This window comes from Sinohyriopsis cumingii, chromosome 8 (genome assembly GCF_028554795.1).
Source record: "Sinohyriopsis cumingii isolate HCF-2022 chromosome 8, ASM2855479v2, whole genome shotgun sequence".
Classification (NCBI taxonomy): Eukaryota; Metazoa; Mollusca; class Bivalvia; order Unionida; family Unionidae; genus Sinohyriopsis; species Sinohyriopsis cumingii.
The window spans coordinates 14,600,726-14,623,095 of record NC_142968.1 but is presented as its reverse complement, the minus strand read 5'-3'; the positions used below and the strand labels follow the sequence as shown (position 1 = coordinate 14,623,095).

The 22,370-nt window shown below is 36.0% G+C and overlaps 1 protein-coding gene across 4 annotated transcripts in view; it reads left to right on the top strand.

Annotated features, from left to right (window-relative positions):
- The window catches only part of LOC149793018 (uncharacterized), a 184,183-nt gene extending 162,025 nt beyond the window's left edge, over positions 1 to 22,158 (top strand). For 3 of the 4 annotated variants that reach the window (XM_089966893.1, XM_089966892.1, XM_089966894.1), the window contains one exon: positions 59 to 22,158. In XM_089966893.1, coding sequence (XP_089823019.1) covers positions 59 to 6,225 — 6,167 coding nt within the window. In that variant the 3' untranslated portion in view covers positions 6,226 to 22,158. The remainder of the gene's footprint in view (positions 1 to 58) is intronic. The other variant, XR_016422692.1, reaches the window with a different exon arrangement.
- Positions 22,159 to 22,370: the final 212 nt, after the last annotated feature.

The following is a 22,370-nucleotide window of genomic DNA, read 5'->3' as shown; positions in this document are numbered from 1 at the left end:
AGAGCTTAATTTCATATAGTGCAGTAAATGTAAAGGATTTTTTCATCTTTTTTTCTAGATATTGACCCAGAGAACCAAGAAGGTGAAAAGGAGAGTTCAGCAAGTCCTGAGACCAAAACCTACCGGAAACAATCATTTATTAGAGATGACTGTAAAAGACGTGTCATACAGCATCGTAGGACTCCCTCTGCCCCATCTACACCACGTTTGGATAGGGAAAGAGATAAACCACATGATGACAGGGATGAATCTTTTGCCACAAACCTTCAGCAAAAAACTATGTCCCAACCAGTCCTGGACAGTGCTTTTGCTAAGAAACCTCCCAAGAGTGATCGCCAAAGGCAACCAAGGGAGGCAAAAGACTCGACTGCAAGTAGCTCTAGTGTTTCTTCGTCTGGGAAAGGGCAGAATGAGGAGGGACCAACTGAAAAGAGGAAGGGTTCCAAGACTCCTCCAAAAGACAGGAAGAAGATGATTGAAGCTAAAGACAAGAGCCCCAGTACACCAAAAAAGCTGGGAAGGGCTGCTAAAACTTCACCAAAAGATAAATCAAGGTTGAAAGAAGTTCTTGAACCAATGCCAGGAGCAAAGGGTGAAGACATTATAACAATAGATCTTCCAGAAAGCCCTGGTAGCAGGAGGAAATTATGGACCAGTAGTACATCTTCCACTCCTGATGAGCCTCCAGATGGAGCCAAAAGCTTGACTGGCAGCATTTGTTCCATGGGTGAGTCTGCAGATCGCAGAAACTTTGCTTACTACTTCTCCAGGCACCATGATTATGCCGAGATTGATACGGATGAGGAAAGCCAGATTAAGGATATTCAGAGCAGTGATGTAAACGTAAGTGATGATCTTCCAGTCTTTGCATTGAGTGATGAGATAGATACAGATACAGAACCAAATGTTTTGTCAAGGGAGGCAACTTTGTCAGAAAGGGAGACAGTTATTGATGGAAGCATGGAGGAGTCTGGATATGATAACATTGAGACAGTATCATTGCCAGCCAATATACAGTCTACAGCAGAAATGACTAACCAAAGATTTAAGGTTACAAGTATCAGTGGAAGTGAGTTCTTGGAGAGATCTGAAAGTATAGAAAGACAGGAAGCAGAGAACTTTCGATCCTTATCACAGAAAATGTTTACTGATAGTGCTAAAAAGGCTACAGCTAAATCAACCACACAAACAAGATCAGAAAAAATAAGTTGTAATGAAAATTTGCAGCATACAATTAATAGTGATTCTTCTTCCAGTTCTGCAATAGAGCAAATAAAATTACAAAAAGAAATGATGGTAACTAAAACCTCTGAAGAAAGTATTTCAAGTTCTTCAAACATTACATCATCAAGTGAACCTTATTACCAGCAAATATATGGAGAAAAACAATTTCAGGATATCCCTAACAGTTTGCATGGTGTGCATAGTGCAGATAGTGACAATATTCCAGTACTAAGTCCTGACTCTCCTCTGAGTGAGTCAGGAGTTCATTTCAGAAGAGGAGGTCAGGCAAGGAAATTGGGTAGTTCTGGAGGGAATAGGCATTACAAAGCAAACAGTGATACTTTGGTTGAAATTTCAAACCTGGAGCAAGGAATTCAGTCCTTGCAAAATGCATATCCTGCCAAGAAGGAAATGTTGAAGTGTATGAGTATTCCATCAGATATTGAGAAGTCTTTAGAAAATTTAACTTCAGGAAGTCATTCAGATCCAATGTCTTCAGTTACAATAAGTGAACTGTCTCAGTCACAAGAAAGCTTTAACAAGACTCTTGAAGAAGAAGATTTTCAGAATTCTTCTCTGAGGAGGAGAAGAAGCGCATCTCTTGATGGTTTTCAGGAAGACTCTCCTCTCACTCGAACATTGAAAGAAATTAATGAACAGATTGATAAAGCTTTTAATAGGGAAGTTGGCAAGATTAAGAAACAAGTAACACATGGTTCTCTGCAGGACATTAGTAACTATTGCACAAAAGTTTCTGCAGAGTTTGGAGCATCCACACAAGAGGATATGAAAACACAAAGTGTGGAAGCTAAAGGATTAATAAGCCTGAAGAAAAAAAGCTCTTGCACAGAAAAAAAAATGTCCACTGAAAATATTCTGGATGACATTCATGTTCATCTTTCTTTAGATGATGAACAAGGTAAATTTATAGATCGTCCAGGAGATATAAAGATTATTGAAACTCCGCGAGTGATCCGTGCTCCACTCAAACCAAGACAGGATAAGAGAATAAATATAGAGAGTATTAAGCCTGAATCTGACACTGAAATTCCACAAATGCCTTTACATCTGGTGCCACTGCAGATATCTGCAGAAAAAGAAAAAGAAAATATGACACGACCAAAAATTCCAGATTCACTTTTATTGGATGAAGAATTTGATAATGTCCCTCCAAGATCTAATGTAGCTTACAAGTCTTCCAATGAAAAAGGGGATTTTGACAATTTGCAAATGAAAAGTCTTATTTCTGGTGAACAAAATAAGAAATATTGTAGAATAATAGAGGAAGCAGACAAAACAAAGCAAGGGTTTGGAGTGCCAAGGAAGAAAGGATCTACTTTAACCAGTCCTCTTTCACCAGAACACCAATTGCCAAGATGGGAAGACTTGGCAGGACTCAATGATTTAGCAACTTTTAATGACAGTTGGCGTCAGCAGTTGGCCCCAACTGGAGATACAATTCGTCAGGCCCAGGATGCTGATGACAGATATCAAGAAGTTGAAACTGGTAGTGACACAGTTGTGATAGAACGGCCTTCCATAAAGAGGACAAATTTTACTCAGGCAAAGCAAATGAGTTTTGATAGTGCATTAGATTTTGAATTCAGAGTAGGTAACTTCAGCAGACAAGGTAGCAGTGACATGGGAGAGAAAAGAAATAGAAGGGAGAGAACACCTGAAATAGGAACTGACCACACAACAGTTGTTTCAGAGAGGCAGGTTATTAAAAAGTCATCAACAGTGCCAGGATCTTTACCCATGGTTCCTTCTGATTACAGGGGTGAAAGGGAGGTAACCCCAGAAACTGGTACGGAGACAACTGTGGTTACTATTGAAAAACCAACAATCACCAAATCAAGCACATTACCAGCCTTGAGCAGACAGCAGTCATTTGAGAGTAGTGTTAGACTTACCTCCCATGGTTCTTTTGAAGAAAGGCGCAGTGTGTCTGACCATTCAAAACTTTTTCACACAGGATCTGTTGAGGAATATCAGTCTGGGAATGAATGTACAATCAGTGATGTTAACTCTGCAGGTCATTCAAATTCTCGTTCTGTGTCCATGGAATCTTCTCATAACGTTAGTGTTTCAATAGGTGGAGCTGTGGTTTCCAAAACAACTGCCAACATTAGTCAATCAACTGGCAATACTAACCAACTGGAAACAAGTCAGTCTGCATTTTCAATATCCACACATCAAACCAGCCATTCATCAGGTTTCTTGTCCTCACATATTGACCAATCAGATGACATGCACATAAATTCAGTCCCTGTCAGTCAAAGCTTCCCTCAATTATTAAATGAAATAGATGTGAATGAGAGTTGTCTAGGAATAGCTGCACATCAAAATTTGTCAAATGAAATGAAGGAAATGATGCAGGAACAAATGAAAGAAGCTGGAATTATCTCCCCAGAATTTGAGCAGAAGACATTTTCTTTTGATGCAGAGGACAGTATGAATAACAATTCCTTTGACAGTAGAGTACTGTCCCCTGAGAATGTGTCAGTTTTGGATCTGGATCCCATGACGACAGATCAATTCCTGACACTGTACTTGCCAACAGAAAATTCTCTACATCTGACAGAAGGTCCAACAATAGTAGCCACTCCAGTAGTGCTAAGCATGTTAGATAACACGGAGGAAGCTTTGCAAAATGAACTGAATGCAGATCTCGAAAGGAATATGGCTAGGACAGGAAATCTTCCCTCTCCTCATGCCACAGTGTGTGAAAATTCTACAAACATAGTAAACAGTGATGCTGTAGGTACAGTGTCTAATGTAAGACTCCAGACAAATATCTCTGAGGTGGTTTCTTCATTACATGAGCATGCTCCAGGGCTGGAGCATTTGTCTTGTGTAGGGGCATCGGATTTGCCTGCCTTTATTGCTTCTTCCAAACTTTGCTACCAGGATTCTCAGTCATCATCATCATCATCTTCATCTTATCTTGACTCAACTTTGCATTCTCATGGAGGATTTGATTCTCGGACACTTGCTGCAGTAAGAAATGATCAACCCTGTCCTGATCTGGAACCACCTAAAGTCGAAATTCTAGAGGTATGTAAGGCAACATTCAGACGGCCAAACAAATCACTGAAACAACTTCCTGACAAGACAGAGAAATCAGAGAAAGGTGACCATTTACAATCAGCCCTTAAGAAGCAAATGAAGAGCAAAGACCCTGAAGTAGGAGACTTTGGGGAACAGTCAGTAATTGCTAAGGATTATGTTAGTTCTGAGAGAGGTGAGGCTAAACTTGTAATTGATCGGCGACCTAGTTTAAAGAAGATGATACGATCTGCTGAGAAAGTAACAATGTCAAGGAAACAAATGGCAGATCACATGGATTCAGATCATGGAGAATTCTCAGGAACTGAAGATGAAGTGTTTATTGATGTGCCAAATGGGGATCAGAACGTACTTGGCTCATTGCAGAGATCTGGGAGTAATTTTCAAGGATTTGTTTCAAAGACATCTCACACATTCTCATTTGACATGTCTGATTATCTTGAAACTGCATCAAAAGAATCTCATGTAACAAATGAAGCTTGTGCAAATATGTCCAGGTCTTCACAGGATGTCCTGACAAGGAGTTCTCTGGATGAATCGATAATGCAGCTTGCTTCCAGTCGCCATGATGACTTGTTAGATTTGGATAGGGACAGTTCTGAAGATCTGAGATTTTCTAAAGCACACAGATCTAGTAAATTAATGAGTCTGTGTGAGCTTTTTGAAAAAGGACACAAAGAAAGAGCAAGTGATGGCAGTGATATGGGTGAATCTGAGACAGCAATGTCATCATCAAGAGAATTTCCATCTGCCCATTGTCAGCGTTCATCACTAAGGGAACAGATGTCTTTTGATGAAAAAGAAGTGGAAGTTTTTGCAAAACCTGTTTTACTGAAGAAAGTACAGTTTCCACAGAATGTTGAAGACAGTGATGAAATCTCTGAGAGGAGAAAAGGAGAATTGGGCCCAAAAGGTCATGGGGATGTAAATTCTAGGAAACCCCCAAAGTATAAGAGCAGTTCTAAAACAAGAACTCCAAGTGAATCTTCCTTAAGTGAGTCTGAAGGTGGCATGAAAGGATCTCCTAAAATGTCGCATTTAGATGGCTCACCAAAATCTAACCACTATGAGGGGTCTCAAAAGGGGTTGAGGTATTCACAGACTTCATCAGATGAAAGTGGATCACCTCAGATTTCAAGGCAGGAAGGGTCATCAAGGGGAGTTAGGTGTAACAAGAGTTCAGTCAGTGATGATGGCTCACCTCAGTTGGTCAGACAAGGGGGTTCTCCATGGGGAATGGTTCAAGGAAGAAGTTCATTTAGTGATGAAGGGTCACCTCAGCTTCAGCATCAAGTACTGCCATCAAAAAGAAAAAGCTCAATGAGTGATGATGGTTCACCGCAGTCACCAAGACATAAAGTTTCCCCAACATTGCCTCATTCTAAAAGGTCTCTTACTGAGGAGAGTTCTCAAATGGACACAATGAGCACAGCATCTCCAAGAGGATTTGAAACCAGGGACTCCTTTGGTAGTGACAGTTCTTCAAAATTATGGGTTCCCCGAGAACAATTCAGTGAACTATTTGATACAACTAGAGAGGGAAGCATGGGTTGGGATATGCCTGAAAAATCAGATTTGGATCAGACAATAAATCAGGACAGATTTGAACTTGAAGATGATTCAAAGCAGAAAGGTTCAAAAGTTAAACGAAAAGGCAGTATAAAGGAGTTAAGGCAGATCTTTGAATCTAAGCATGAAAAACCTGAAGAGGCACAGAAAGGGAGATCACCACCCATCCCACAAAAATCTCCACGCTACAGAGTGAGAAGTGTATCACCAGGTGGATGTGGTCGAGGCCTAACAGTGGAACGAGAGGGTAATGTAAGACATAGCCTGGAAATTGTACCAGGTATCGGACCAGCCTCAGATGGTACATTTAAGCCTCAGCAGATGAGACTTGGGCCAAAACCTTTCTATGGTGCAAAGAATTGATGGATGAAACTGTAGAACTTGATTCTGTTAAAATTTTCTTGTAGGAGTCCAAAGTGTCTGGAGTGTTTTACTTACAGTGAATTAATTTATTTTTGTGGATGTCAGTATTGCAGCATTGTGAAACATGCCATTATTGTTAATATTTTGATACCTCTGATTGGAAAGTTTGGTCAGTTTGATGGATCAGTGATTATTGTGTCTTTCGATTCAGTTTGTAACCAAACTGAAACTTGGAAAATTGGTACCCATGATAAAAGTGAAATCATCCTTTTATCAAAAGAAAGTATTAGTATCTTCCCATTTTAGAAGAAAAAAGCAGAGAGACGAGCACAGAACTCCCTTGCTATAAGACCCTTCATTATAATAGTTCCTGCTGTATGGTGGGCATGGTCACTGATCCCGTTTCATTATTCGATAGTAGAATTACATGTATTATGTGCTTCAGTACAAGGCAGTCTCACAATAACACAGTATACTTTATGGCTTCCATGTACAGCATTATAATGAGGGATATTCTTCTTTATGAAGTAGTCTCACTATAAACTCAGTATACTTTATTGCTTCCATGTACACCTTTATAATGAGGGATATTCTTCATTATTAGGTTGTCTCACTATAACTGTACTAAATTACTCCCATGTAGAGTGTTATAATGAAGGAGGGCAGTTCTTCATTACAAGTTAGTCTCACTGTAACACAGTATATAATTTTCTCCCATGTACAGCATTATAATGAGGGCTGTTCTTCATTATAAGGTATTCTCACTATAACAGTATTTTAAATTACTCCCATATAGTGTTATAATGAGAGAGGGCTATTCCTCATTATAAGGTATTCTCACTATAACAGTATTCTAAATTACTCCCATATAGTGTTATAATGAGGGAGGGTTATTTTTCATTATTAGGTAGTCTTGCTATAACACACTATATTAATTTACTCCCATGTACAGTGTTGTACTGATGGAGTGCTTTTTGTGCAGGCAAAGAAATATTCTTTATGAATTGACTACGGCTTTTATTGACTGCTGTTTTTCCATATGTTGCAAGGTTTGTTTTTTACATTCATCTTTTTTTAATTTTCAGTAAGGATTGCTAGAAAAAATGATACACAAGACTTTTACTGCATACCATTATTAGTTCTCTGACACCAGACTTGAGACATCTTCGAAGTTTTAATATAAAAATGTTTTTTATCGTGATTGCAAGATTCTTAGGGAATATGCCATGTAGGTATTCCTGAATAAATGTAATCTTAAATCATACAAGATGGTGTTTTATTGCTTTAATCGTACTAGATGGTGTTATTTCAGCTAATTTCTTGTGTAGTTATGCCCCATTTGATATTTGTAAATATAATAAAATGTCAGTAGCTCAAACATGGATCACTCAAATACATGGAATCATTCCGAGAACTCGGGATCACTAAGAGAACTCATTCATTCCAGCTGCAAAGCAAAATGTTATGTTGGTGAACTTGAAAAACTGAAAATAACAGAAATCTTAAACTAAAGCTTTGGGTCCTCTGGACTGACAGTTTCTGAACTCGTACTGTGTACTTTACTTTTCAGGGGTTTTGTTTTCTATAAGTGACTGTGATCCAAGTTCTAATGTTCCTTTTTTTTTAGTGAAAATTATTGTTGCATAACAAAGTCCAGCTGCACTTGCTTGCCATTTTTATTATAGATTGATCTGTCATTGAAAATATCGCTGGCATTCAACAGAAATTACTTGATAGTAATTCAAAATATTACTATTGGTATAATTTTTTTACTTTTTACATTAATATTTCACACTCTTTCCAGTACTGTTTGCTTTCATATTTAGCAATCACTAAATCGGTATACAAGGTTTTAATACTGACTCATTTCAGAGGGATAATTTTCCTAAATGCACACGCATGTGCCTAAATACACAGATATGCCTAAACACACAAAGATAGTCCCAAGTACACAGATTTACTTAAATACACACAGATCACGTTTATGCCTAAATACACATAGATATGCCTAAATTCACCAGGTATGTCTGAGTGCAAACAAATATGTCTAAATACACAAACATGCCCAAGTACATAAAAATGTACCGCTGTCCATAGACATGCCCAATAGACAAATACGCCTAAATACACAGACATGCCCAAGTACACAAAAATGTACCTCAGTCCATAGACATGCCCAATAGACAAATACACCTAAATACACAGACTTGCCCATTATGCACAAATATGCCTAAATATGTATAGATATTCCCAAGTACATTGATATGTACAAATATACACATGTGCCTAAATGCAGATATGCCCAAATGCACATACATATGCCTAAATATACATATATATGCCAAAATAAACCCAAATATATCCAATTACATTCAAATACAAGTCAATTATAAAATTTGATCTTATGTCACATGTTCAACACAGCATCCTGGAAATTTATATTTTGTGTGTGTCACTTGTTGTTTTCTTCAAAATTTCATTTTCATTTTTACCTAAACATGTTAAATTCATGGAACTTGGGAAGTTGTGTATTTGTTTTCCCAGAAAGATCATTGTTCATTGGGTGTTTAGCTCAGCTGGTAATAGAACTGAAGGTTGTGGTACATTTAAGCCTCAGCAGATGAGACTTGGGCCAAAACCTTTCTATGGTGCAAAGAATTGATGGATGAAACTGTAGAACTTGATTCTGTCTAGCATCCATCATCAATCTATCTATAAGTTTGTCATCGCAAATCCTCCTAAACTACTTAGAGGATTGCCTTTACACATACATTCCTCCCGTTGTCCAAGTGGTCCTAGATCAAAATGGTACTGCTTGCTCATCCATCCTTAAAATCTTGTTATGGTTACTTCTCCTGAATGGATGGTCATATCAAAATGTGGTCTTCACTAAAAGACTTGTTATGTAGTCTTCTTGTTATCGTTACTACTCCTGAATGGATGTTCATGTCGACATGGGGTTTTCACTAAGAGATGTTGAATACTTTTTCCATAACGAGGTTGATCTGATGTCTAATATGGCTGGGCAGGTATTGAACTTGAGACCCTTGGATTATGAGTCCATCACTTTACCAGCTGAGCTGCTATGCAAATATTCAGATATTAACAATTCCATAATGTAAACAAAAGCAAAAAATGTTGTACTGAACCCTGATTTTTTGCTTTACAAAAGTCTGCCGCTTATCGATAATCTTGGTATGCACTGTGCTTAGCCTTCTCTTCTCACTGAATATATTGAATGAGTGACCTGCATACAGTTTGCATAGTCCATCATCATTTGCCATTTTATCTTTCAGCATTTGCTATTTAAACTTCTAAAAAAAGCACTGGACCAGTTTCAAACAAATTTGAACTCCCCAAAACTGTTTAACATAATCTGACAAACTTTGACAGCACACACTTTTTAAGTTTATGCTAATTATGACAATCCACCATTAAGTATGGCTGACATTACTAAAAATAGAAACAAGCCATTCAACAGAATTCAAATTTGTGAGGAAGAATCCTAGTTGGAATGCTTTTCCTGCTTTTCTTTGTTTATACATTTTTCTCACACATGAATCCTCAATACAAAATCATATTTTATATATATTTATGTACTCATTGATGCTTGTTTTCTTTATTGTTTGAAAGATCATTGCGTATTGAGAATAAGTTTCTGTACATACTGTACATAGCAGAAGGCCTGAAGGTAGATTCGTTCTGTAACTAATTCAGTTGCCTTCTCTAAATAAAGTCATTATTATTATTATTATTATTATTACAAATGATGCCTATTATCCATCAAATATGGCCAACGTAGTTAAAGATAGAAAACTTGTTAAGTGACTTCATCAGAAAAGACACTCAACAAAGCTTGATGAAATTAGAGAAGGCATCTATCATTTATATGGTGGATACTGATCCATCACGGACAAAAATGTCAAAACCTTGAAATAATTGTCTCAAAATGGTTCATCGTTTAACCAAATTTGATGAAGTTGTCCATTCTTTAAGGCTGTTGTTGTTGTTGTTGTTTAGATGATTGTACATGCCTTCAGATGAGGATTTGTTGAAGATTTTCAGAAAAAAAGAAACCTTGCAACAGTTGTTTGTGTAACAGATGCAATCAACAGAATTAAAAGAAACTTTTACAGAAAGCATCCTACTTACCTTGATTTCTTGGCCAGCGGTTCCAGCATTTGACTTTTAGGCAGGTGTTATCCAGGTGAACAATCTCTGGCCCAGTTTGATTTAATTTTAATTGCATATATTTACAGGGTAATAAAAATAGTTAAATTCAGGTGTTATGTGTTTATGATGAGACGTTTTCAGTTTAATACCAGCTTGTAGTATTTCTTGGTCAGCGTGAATTCCATACTTTTCCTGAATGTATTTTAATGGACTTCATGATTGTTACAAACCAGGAACAGTGGTTCTTCCATGGTTACAAAAGGAACCCTTTTCCTATCCATGAAATTCAGTACTATGACAACTTAATTTTTCACAAAATCACATATGTATGCCCATAAAATAAATGAATTTACTGTATTTCTTTAATGTGGAAAAACCTACTTTGTCTGCTCTCCAACTTTGTTTGGACAAACCTACTTTACCTGATCTCAAATCTCGGCATTATAAGAGTGGACAAACATATTTTATTCAGTCTCTGATCATGGCAGTATAAGAGGGGACAAACCTACTTTATCCATTCTCCAATCTTTGCAGTATGAATGGGGACAATCCTACTTTATTCAGTCTCCGATCTTTGCAGTATGAGTCGGGATAAACCTACTTTATTCAGTTTCAAATCTTGACAGTATAAATGGGGACAAACCTACTTTATCCAGTTTCAAATCTTGGCAGTATGAGTGGGGATCAGGATCTGTACCTTACAAGGTTGTAGGTTGTGTATTTGATCTGTCCAGTATGATACGCATGAAAAAGGAACATCATGGTCATATTCAAATGTTATATGCCAGAACATGGCTGAACATACAATAGTCCCTTACTATAATGCTGTCCATGGATGCAGTGGAGTATATTGCCTTGTAATGATGGCACCTTATAATGAAGTATATACAGTACAGTTTTACTGTCTCCTAATGAACTAGTTTCCTTGGCCATACTGGCTTTATAGCAGGAACTGTGTTATAACAAAGTGCCTTATAACAGGAAATGTGTAATAATGAAGGGCCTTTGAACAGGAATAGTTATAATAAAGGGCCTTAGAACAGGAACTCTGTTATAATGAAGGCCCTTAAAACAGGAACTTTGTTATGATGAAGAACCTTTGAATAGAAACCATGTTATAACAGGTCTTTAGAACAGGAAATGTATTATAACAAAGGGCTTTAGGACAAGAAATGTGTTATAATAAAGGAACTTAGAACAAGAACTGTTATAATGAAGGGTCTTAGAACAGGGACTGTTTTAACAAAGGGCTTTGTAACAGGAACTGTTATAATGAAGGGCCTTTGAGCAGAAACTGTGTTATAATGAAGGGCCTTACGATGATGGAGTGCTATAGGGTGTTCATTTGCTAGGGATTAAGTCAAAAACTTTGACATTATAACCTTATCTTTGCTATTGTATTTTGAAAATACTTCAGTCATATTATTATTCTTCTTTAGAAGATCTTTGAATGGTTATTAAAGAGAGTGGAATCTATTCATAAACAAGATAGGGTCGAGTGACTTCTGCTTATGTCTTTTTTTACAAACAAAAAATTTTTTTGGTAGTCAGTCCAGAAACAGGTTCTTTGATCGCACTGTCGACTACTTCACTGTTTAAACTTCACCTTTTTAAATTTCAATCTCATTCAGTACAAAAAACAAACTTTTTATCATAAAATGCTGTAAATTACATTATTTTAGATTACACAAAATTTCATTAGGAAACTGAAATCATTAAAATATTATTCACAGCAAAAAATTGTTTCACCTTTTTTTATTTGAGAATTAGTCATGAAGTGATTACTTTTGAATTTTGTATACACCATACCTTGCTATAAGGTCCTTCAGCATTACATAGTTCCTGTTATAAGGCACTTAATTATAACACAGTTTTTGTTATAAGGTTTTTCATTATAACACAGTTCCTGTTATAAGGCACTTAATTATAACACAGTTTTTGTTATAAGGTTTTTCATTATAACACAGTTCCTGTTATAAGGCAGGTATGATCATGAATCAATTTCATGAAGTGATACAAAATTATATGTCATGTACTTCATTACAAGGTCTTCTTGCTATGAGGTGGTTGACTCTGTGGCTTAGATGGACAGTGTTATAATGAGGTAGCACTATTTGTAAAAATTGAATTGTGCTGGAAAATTGACATTCCTTTCAAGGTACATGTATCACTAAGCAAGCAGCTGTAATTGTCTCGTACTATAGTCCCTAAGGAAACCATTCATAGTTTTTTGCAAACTTTACCTGGAGATATTCTGACCAGTGAAAAATGTTACCTGTCTTCATTACTGAGATGCATTAAAGTCTAAACAGAAAATAGCAGGTTTATTACAGTGTAAGGCTCTTGACTTTTGCATTGGATGATGTAGCAAACCGGTGGGATAGACCTGTATTTTGGTATCTTTTGATGCAAGTTGTCTTTGCTGATCAGTACAGCTGTAACACCACAGTGATATGCATCAGGAATATTTATTTTTATGTGGATCTATTACACACCTACCACAACCCATATTTGAAATATGCACAATACAGGCAATAAGATTTTTTTTATTAATGAACTTAATAGATTTGCTGCAAGGCTCAAAAATAGGTCAGTTGGCTACTTGTCCTTCAGACCAATGATTTGCAGCTTTTTCTTCAGTTGGCTACTTGTCTTTCAGGCCAATGGCTTGTAGCTTTTTCTTCAGTTGGCTACTTTTCCTTCAGGCCAGTGACTCAATGACTTGTAGCTGTTTATTCAGTTGGCTACTTGTCCTTCAGGCCAATGACTCAATGACTTGTAGCTGTTTATTCAGTTGGCTACTTGTCCTTCAGGCCAGTGACTCAATGACTTATAGCTGTTTATTCAGTTGGCTACTTGTCCTTCAGGCCAATGACTCAATGACTTGTAGCTGTTTATTCAGTTGGCTACTTGTCCTTCAGGCCAGTGACTCAATGACTTGTAGCTGTTTATTCAGTTGGCTACTTGTCTTTCAGGCCACTGACTCAATGACTCAATGACTTGTAGCTGTTTATTCAGTTGGCTACTTGTCCTTCAGGCCAATGACTCAATGACTTGTAGCTGTTTATTCAGTTGGCTACTTGTCCTTCAGGCCAGTGACTCAATGACTCAATGACTTGTAGCTGTTTATTCAGTTGGCTACTTGTCCTTCAGGCCAGTGCCTCAATGACTCAATGACTTGTAGCTTTTTCTTCAGTTGGCTACTTGTCTTTCAGGCCAATGGCTTGTAGCTTTTTCTTCAGTTGGCTACTTGTCCTTTAGGCTAATGGCTTGTAGCATTTTCTTCAGTTGACTACTTGTCCTTCAGGCCAATGGCTGGTAGCTGTTTATTCAGTTGGCTACTTGTCCTTCAGGCCAGTGGCTTGAAGGTTTTTCTTCATTTGGCTACTTTTCCTTCAGGCCAATGGTTTGTAGCTTTTTCTTCAGTTGGCTACATGTCCTTCAGGCCACTGGCTTGTAGCTTTTTCTTCAGTTGCCTACTTGTCCTTCAGGCTAGTGGCTTGTAGGTGGCTACTTGTCCATCAGACCAATGATTTGTACCTTTTTCGTCAGTTGACTACTTGTCATTCAGGCCAGTGGCTGGTAGCTTTTTCTTCAGTTGGCTACATGTCTTTCAGGCCAGTGGCTTGTAGCTTTTTCTTCAGTTGGCTAATTGTCCTTCAGGCCAATGACTTGTAGCTTTTTCATTAGTTAGCAACTTGTCCTTCAGACCAATGGCTGGTAGCTTTTTTCAGTTGGCTACTTGTCCTTCAGGCCAGTGGCTTTTAGCTGGCTATTTGTCCTTCAGGTCAATGATTTGTAGCTTTTTCATCAGTTGGCTACTTGTCCTTCAGGCTAATGACTTGTAGCTGGCTATTTGTCCTTCAGGTCAGTGATTTGTAGCTTTTTCTTCAGTTGGCTACTTGTCCTTTAGGCCAATGGCTTGTAGCTGGCTATTTGCCCTTCAGGTCAATGATTTGTAGCTTTTTCGTCAGTTGGCTACTTGTCCTTCAGGCTAATGACTTGTAGCTGGCTATTTGTCCTTCAGGTCAATGATTTGTAGCTTTTTCTTCAGTTGGCTACTTGTCCTTTAGGCCAATGGCTTGTAGCTGGCTATTTGTCCTTCAGGTCAATGATTTGTAGCTTTTTCATCAGTTGGCTACTTGTCCTTCAGGCTAATGACTTGTAGCTGGCTACCTGTCCTTCAGGTCAATGATTTGTAGCTTTTTTGTCAGTTGGCTACTTGTCCTTCAGGCCAATGGCTTGTAACTGGCTATTTGTCCTTCAGGTCAGTGATTTGTAGTTTTTTCTGTTCTTGTATTAATTTTACTAATCCTACAGTGTAATTGAAAATCTGCTTGAAAAGTGACAGGCCTTTCCTCAGCCACCACTTTGAAATATGACCAAATTAGTGGAATTGTTTAGTCCTGTGCATAATGAGTCAATGTTTCTGTTTGGCATAGAGTTGTTTCACATGTTTTAATTTTGACAGTCAAATACACTACAGTGTGGTAAATGTGACTATAGTGATGAATTGTGATATATATTTTCTCTGGATAATATTTATGTCAGCCTAAATAAAAGTTATCACAAAGAAATGAGCACAAGACATGTATCACAATATATGTATCACAAGACATGTATCACAATATATGTATCACAAGACATGTATCACAATATATGTATCACATTCTTACATCTGTACTGTAATCAATGCTGCATCTCCAAATTCAAGGTGATACAGGGACCTACTGATCACTGCTGCTTTACCCCATCTTGGATCCATGCAAAAACATTGGTTTTTCTAAGAAAAATCAAATGGACCATTTCTTTAATGCTGCTTTCATTATCCTAGTGTAAAAGTTATTCTTCTAGTGTTCTTCTAGTGTTGTGACATTGTGTCTACAAACAGTTAGAAATGCAAAGTTTTTTTTTGGTTATTTGAAAAATAGAATCTTAATCTCTTATTCGTTGAAATTAAAAATTGTAATGAAAATTGTTGACTAAAACAATACTCCATACATACTCATGTACAGGTTGGACCCAACTGCAAGCAGCGTAATCCCAAATCTGCCATCACCCATCTGCTAGTAAATAAGAACTACTTGGTAGAACACAAAAAAATATATAGATCCTGATCTGCCAACTCATTATTTGATTGCAGATCTTGATAATTGCAGTTTTGGTTGATAGGACTAAACAATAAAGCATATAGCATAAAACCCAATGGGCCAGTGCAGTATGCAAAGGTAGATCTGGTCTATATTGGTTTTGGTTGGATTCACTATGTACACGGGTATATAGAGCACAACAGCTCATGGCTTGTATTCTTCAAGTCATCTAATAAATATCAGATTAATTAAACATGTGCTTGAGCTTTTATTTACATTACTTCATTAATTTGTGTACATTTATGTATAATAGTTTATTGAAACTCTTTATGTTATCTCAAAAATGTAGTTCTGAATTAACATTTTAACATTTTTAGTATTGTCATTATTTTTATAAATTGCATATTAAATATTTATATAAATTGCATATTTCAGATCTGTATACGTTTTTTAATGTCAGTACTACTGTTTTTGTTTTAATCTGTGTAGAGATGTGATTAAGTTTTATCAGGATTTAATGGCATTGCACTTACATCTATTTCATAATATGTTTTCAGTATACCAAAAAATGGTAATTATCTGGATTCTTCAGAAAATAATTATATGGGGTTATTGGATTACAGATGATCTGAGTCATCTAGAGACAAATATATATGGACAATGGCTTGTTTAGATAATGGATGAATTTTTAGGTAATGAAATTTTCAGTCTGGTAGAAACTTCAGATAACTTGTTTCAGGTTTATCAGGGTTAATGCTGTACACTTCAGATCATTAGTAGTACAATGGTCTTTCACTATAACACTACTGGGAAGTCATTAGAGTGTACTGTGATTTTTTCAAGTCATCTTAAAGTTGGGTACACTGTACAGTGTCCACACACTATAAGACTACTGGGAGTCATCAGAGTGCACTTTGATAAAGACGGGTCACCTTAAGGATTTGTACACTATACATTTCCCCTCACTCCACCACTGTACTGGGGAGCAATGAGAGTGTACTGTGATATAGGCAGTTCACCTTGAAGTTGGGTACACTGTACATTGTCCTCACACTATAAGACTGTACTGGGGAGCTGTGGGAGTGTACTGTGATATAGGCAGGTCACATTATAGTTGGGTACACTGTACATTGTCCTCACACTCTAAGACTGTACTGGGGAGCTTTGAAAGTGTACCTTGATATAGGCAGGTCACCATAAAGTTGGGTACACTGTACATTGTCTTCATACTATAAAACTACTGGGGAGTCATGAGAGTACTGTGAAATAGGCAGGTACACTATACATTGTCCTCATAAGACTCTACTGGGGAGTCATGAGAGTGTACTGTGATATTGGTGAAGTTGGCTTATTCTGAGGTACTTTATATGGAGAATCAAATTCAACCAGTATGATGGGATCTGTGACAATAGTTATCATATATCAGGGACATTGTTATACTGATGTAATTGTTATACTGAGGTAATTTATATGGAAAAAAATATCCTTTCAGATTATTGGCATTTGTAACAAAACCCATGTTGTATCAGGGATATTGTTATACTGGGGTAATTTATAGTGATGGACCACTGTACAAACATAGACTCCGATTTTTTAGTTCATTATGTGACAGTAGATCTTGTTCTTTGTTTAGATTTGGGTAAACATTGTACACTTAAATACTTTAGGTGGTTCTGTATAGTGAAAGCACTAATCATTCTACATGTACCTGTATAGTGATGGCACTAATCACTCTATATGTACCTATATAGTGATGGCACTGATCACTCTACATGTACCTATATAGTGATGGCACTAATCACTCTACATGTACCTATATAGTGATGGCACTAATCACTCTACATGTACCTGTATAGTGATGGCACTAATCACTCTGTATGTACCTATATAGTGATGGCACTAATCACTCTACATGTACCTATATAGTGATGGCACTAATCACTCTACATGTACCTGTATAGAGATGGCACTAATCACTCTACATGTATCTGTGTAGCGATAGCAATAATCACTCTACTTGTACCTGTGTAGCAACAGCACTAATCACTCTACATGTACCTGTGTAGCAATAACACTAATCACTCTACATGTACCTGTTCATAGATCATAACATTTGTTTTAAAAATTTATGATTACGTCGCTACTAATTCTAGTCATGTAAGAACTACATTGTTTTAAGCTTTTCTTTGTAATCAAGTTATTAACAGGGTGTAATTCTCATGTATTTATTATTAGCATGATGTAATACATGTGTATTTATGCATATGTTTTACATTACTAACTTTCCAGTTCTCAAAAATCATTACACATTACGTTACTTATATTATTGCTAACTATCATTGTCAGTAACTTATTAATAGTCATACTCAGTAAGATTTAATTAGTCATTTTTCTTCAGTTATGCTCATAGGAATAGAGAAATAGGCTAAATGATCTTGGCCTGTACATTTTTTAATTCACTCTAGTTACTTTATTAACTAATGGTTTTGGACTGGAATTTTTTTTAACCCAGTCTAGTTTCTATATTAACTAATGATTTTGGACTGTACATCTTTTATTCAGTGTAGTTTCTGTTTTAACTAATGATTTTGAATGTCTATGTAGTAGAGTTTATTTATGTTTATGGCATGTCAGTACAATAGTGGCTGTTTGGTGCCAAATACGAGCATATGTTGATAAGTATAAAATGAATTGCAAAATACGTATAAAGGTAAACCCTTCCAAACATATAGGAATAACAGTGAGATAAATATGAACAGTAATGATGTTGAAATTCTGAAAAATGTATTGAAAATAAAAGTTAAAGAATGCACATCCTTTAATTTGATATAGAAACTGCAGTTCCTCATATATTTTGTCAGGTGGTACATAATTACACACTTTCTTCATGCAGTTCAGATGAAAATGCTTCTGTCTCATGGGATAGAAAATTGACACACTCAAAATGATTCAGAAACAAAATGCTTAAATTAATGATACTGACTTTATTCTGTTAAGGTTAAAACCTGCACAGCTTGAAAAGTTTGGTTTTAATTTAGATTTTATGAAAACAAATTACATGCAGCAATATTGGATTTTATTTTGATTTTTAGCTCTCCACACTATCCATACTGTACTGTAGTGGGCTAGTAACCATGTTGGCATTAGACTTTTGTCCAGAAAGATGTAGGCTCAGTTTTGACCATTGGATCAGCTGTTATTGGCTGCCTTCGCATGTCCTTGGGTAATGCCTTCGCATATCCTTGGGTAATGCATTTGACTACTTGCCTATGCATGGCATAACCTTCAAAGTGTTGCTGTGCCACATAACACCTTTCCAACCCAATTCATTTGTAGGGCACCAGTGTTTGTGAAAATACTGCTTGATACAAGCCATGAATTAAAGACCTGACCTGAATCACTACCCCCTTTAAAAAAAAAAAAAATTAAAAAAAAAAATTTCCTTGGTAGCAGATATATCCCCAAAAATTTAAGAAATCTCAGGACATTTTAACATTTATCTGTACATATACTCTTGGCATATAAAATGGTTTCTTCCTTTAGAAAAATACAAGCTTCCAACCATTCTTTCCAGTTGAGTTCATTTACTGCATAAAGTACCACAGACATTCAGAGTTTGCACTCTCAGAAAGTTACCATTAGCATATTTCTGCATTTTTTTATTTTCCAAAATATTTTAAGTGTAAAATTATTTAATTTTTTTTACAGTTTCCCAGTTTTATTTTTATTTCTGCAAGGTTTAAGCATCACAGTTTTCATTCATGTAACAAAAAGTTCAAATATTGGACCAGGCTGAAATTCTTTCAGTATTTTCTGGTATCCAAATACCACATGGAATATTAACCATTCTCTAATGATCAAATTTCTTAATTATCCAAATCGATTGAAACAGTTTTGGATACAGTGTAAGTTTGTATTCACTGATGCCCTACTTATAAGTTCTACACATGTTAGGTGTATATACACTGCTATGATCATACTTATAAGTTCAACACATGTTAGGTGTATATATGCTGGTATGTCCTACTTATAAGTTCTACACATAATAGGTGTATATACACTGCTATGGTCATACCAAAAGGTTGTATGTTAAGTGATAGCTTTGAGTTTATGAATTTAGATTGGTATAGCAAAAATACATGTTCTTTTGGGATTGTAATAATTTGTCAAATTCATGTATATTGCCTCAGTAACCATGTTTATCAGCCATGATGTATAGGATTTTAAACATGTTCTATTATTTTTAAATTAGACATACACCTGCATTTCATTTTATAAAATATCCCCTATTTTCCATGTGAGTTTGTATTTTATTTTCTGTTTTATATAGATTGAGCCAGGTTTTGGTCAATTTTAGCATTTTATTGTATGAATCTTAAAATTTCATTGTTATATAATGGTAGCCATTACAAATACATCATAGACCATGATTTGAAGTTGCATAATGTACCAGCAAATAGGGTCTGTGTTTGTTCTGTTTATTACACAAATTCCATTGACCCAGATCTACTGGAACATTATTTTATGGCAGATCTAGGTCTGTCTTGTTTGTTCTACATATTACTCCTCACAAATTGCATAGACCCAGATCTGCTGGAACATTGTGATGGCAAATCTGGATTTGTGCAATTTGCAGTTGGACTCGAGTTTTGAGTGTACAAGGTATATGAATATGGAATCCACTCCATTTTGTCTTGACACATTAACCCCAGGAGGTTTTTGTTGTTTTTGCCTGAAATTCAAGTAGAACACACATTTTGAAAGCTATTTCTGAATACATCCTAATACATCAACTTCCATGTGATTTTCAAATAACCTAATGCCTAGTTGTGTTAGAAATATTGTTTTTCATTGGCTATTTGGCTTGCGCATGAGCAGAAGGGTAAAAGTTGGGAGTTCTTTTTTTGTTGTTGCTTAACAGACCCATTATTTTCATATCGAGACCACTGTTTATTCCAAATACTCATCTTATCCTCCTTTTGCAAAGGTTAATCTGTCTGTCTGCAATTCATACTGGTCTGCCTTAGATCTGAGACTTTAAAAATCTAAAATCCGGACACAAAATCGGATTCCAACCACGGGCGAAGTTTGGGTAGAAAAAAATTGGGTCCAAAAAATGAGGTTTTTCTCTCTGTATTTTGTAGTGCAACTAGAACTTCCAGATTATTTGGTATCATTGTAGAGCTACATCTGTCTACCTTTCTATAATACCACCCACTTTAGTGTATCATACATGACCTTGACGCTACAGAGCTCAGCAGTAGGTTACTACCTTCTGCCATGTTAACTCGTCGCCAGGGGTTAATGTGTTAAATACATTAGTTCATATTTTTTGTTGTGAATATTTATGTCCAAGATAGGTTATATAGAAAGTGGAATTTTGAACTGCTTGCAAATTATTATTGACTGGTGCATAACCAATTTTTTATGTAACTACTGCAAGTCCAGAATTTAATCATGTACCAGTATTCTACCCCTTTCTGTTCTCAACCAATTTTAGATAACAAAGTACTGGATTCCTGGGATTCAATGTATGTAGTTTTAAATGTTTAATAGATGAGAAAATAAATATGAAAATTAAATTAAAGAAATAAACCATAACTGGTGACTGTATTAATTGATTGAAAAGTGATCAAATAAATATACATGTATGATAAGTAGTAAATATTTACTTGTATCGTATTACCATAGCTTCATTTTGCTAAAAAAAAATGATATAATTGGAAGCCCCATTTTACCAGTCATGTTTTCATCATCATTACTGGGTAATCAATTTTATAGCTGTGCAGTCCATTATTGCATTAACTTTAACATCATTTTATCCTTTTCATTTCTGAACAAAAAAGTGGTATAACTCATACATTTACACTTGTTTATATCTCTCTCTCTCACACACACACACGCATGCATACACTGACATGCATGCACACACACAGAGTTCAGCTTAATGCCACTAATGGCAATTGGAAACAATATTTTGGGGGAAAAATGCAATGAATGGAAGTTAAATTTAATTAATACATTACTTCTAGAAAGAAATGTTGTAAACTTCATCATTCTTTAAAATTTGAAATTATATGCCATAGAGTACACTCAATTGATGTTTTATATTATTCACAAGAATTTAAATTTCTTTATTTCTTTGGCCTTTTGAAATTATTTTAAGAAGTGTATGATGAATGATGCTTGCAATGGCAGGCCGTTTTAAGTTGATGCTAGGTTGGGATTGGATTTATCCTTGGTACTTGTAAACTGTTTTGGAGAAATCTGTCATCAGATCCAAATATTGCAATTTTGATCTGACAGCATTTTTCCTAAATAGGCATTGTTCCCCAAGAAGTGTTGAAATCAATTTCTAGTTGAATTTTCATGCTTGATTTTAATTATGTGCAAGGCTAATTGATTGGTTTTAATTATGTGCAAGACTAATTGATTGCATGAACAGAGACAACAAATCCCTGCCAAAATTGATCTGCTATATCATGTGCCATTACATAAATGTATAGTTCATGTGTTAAATAATGAGAATATAGGTAACGTACACCAGTGAACTCCATTGAACTTGTGAAATATATGTGTATAAATGTATAGTATGCTAATATGGTGTGTAGATGTAATATACTTGGGGAAAAAAAACTTGTAATGTGCAATAAATGTTAACATTCTTTTATTTCATGTTGTCTTTTTATGTGCATGATTTTGTGTGGAGACAGCACTCATTTTGAATTAGAGGTCCAAAATGTCAGAGATCAAGGTCACTGGAGCCCATATTTTGATTTTGGTTTCCATATGTTGACCTTCTTTCCATGACCCATTTTTCTTAAAACTTTATGGCTGAACTACAGTATGATTCCATAAAAGCAGTAAATGACTGACTTAAAG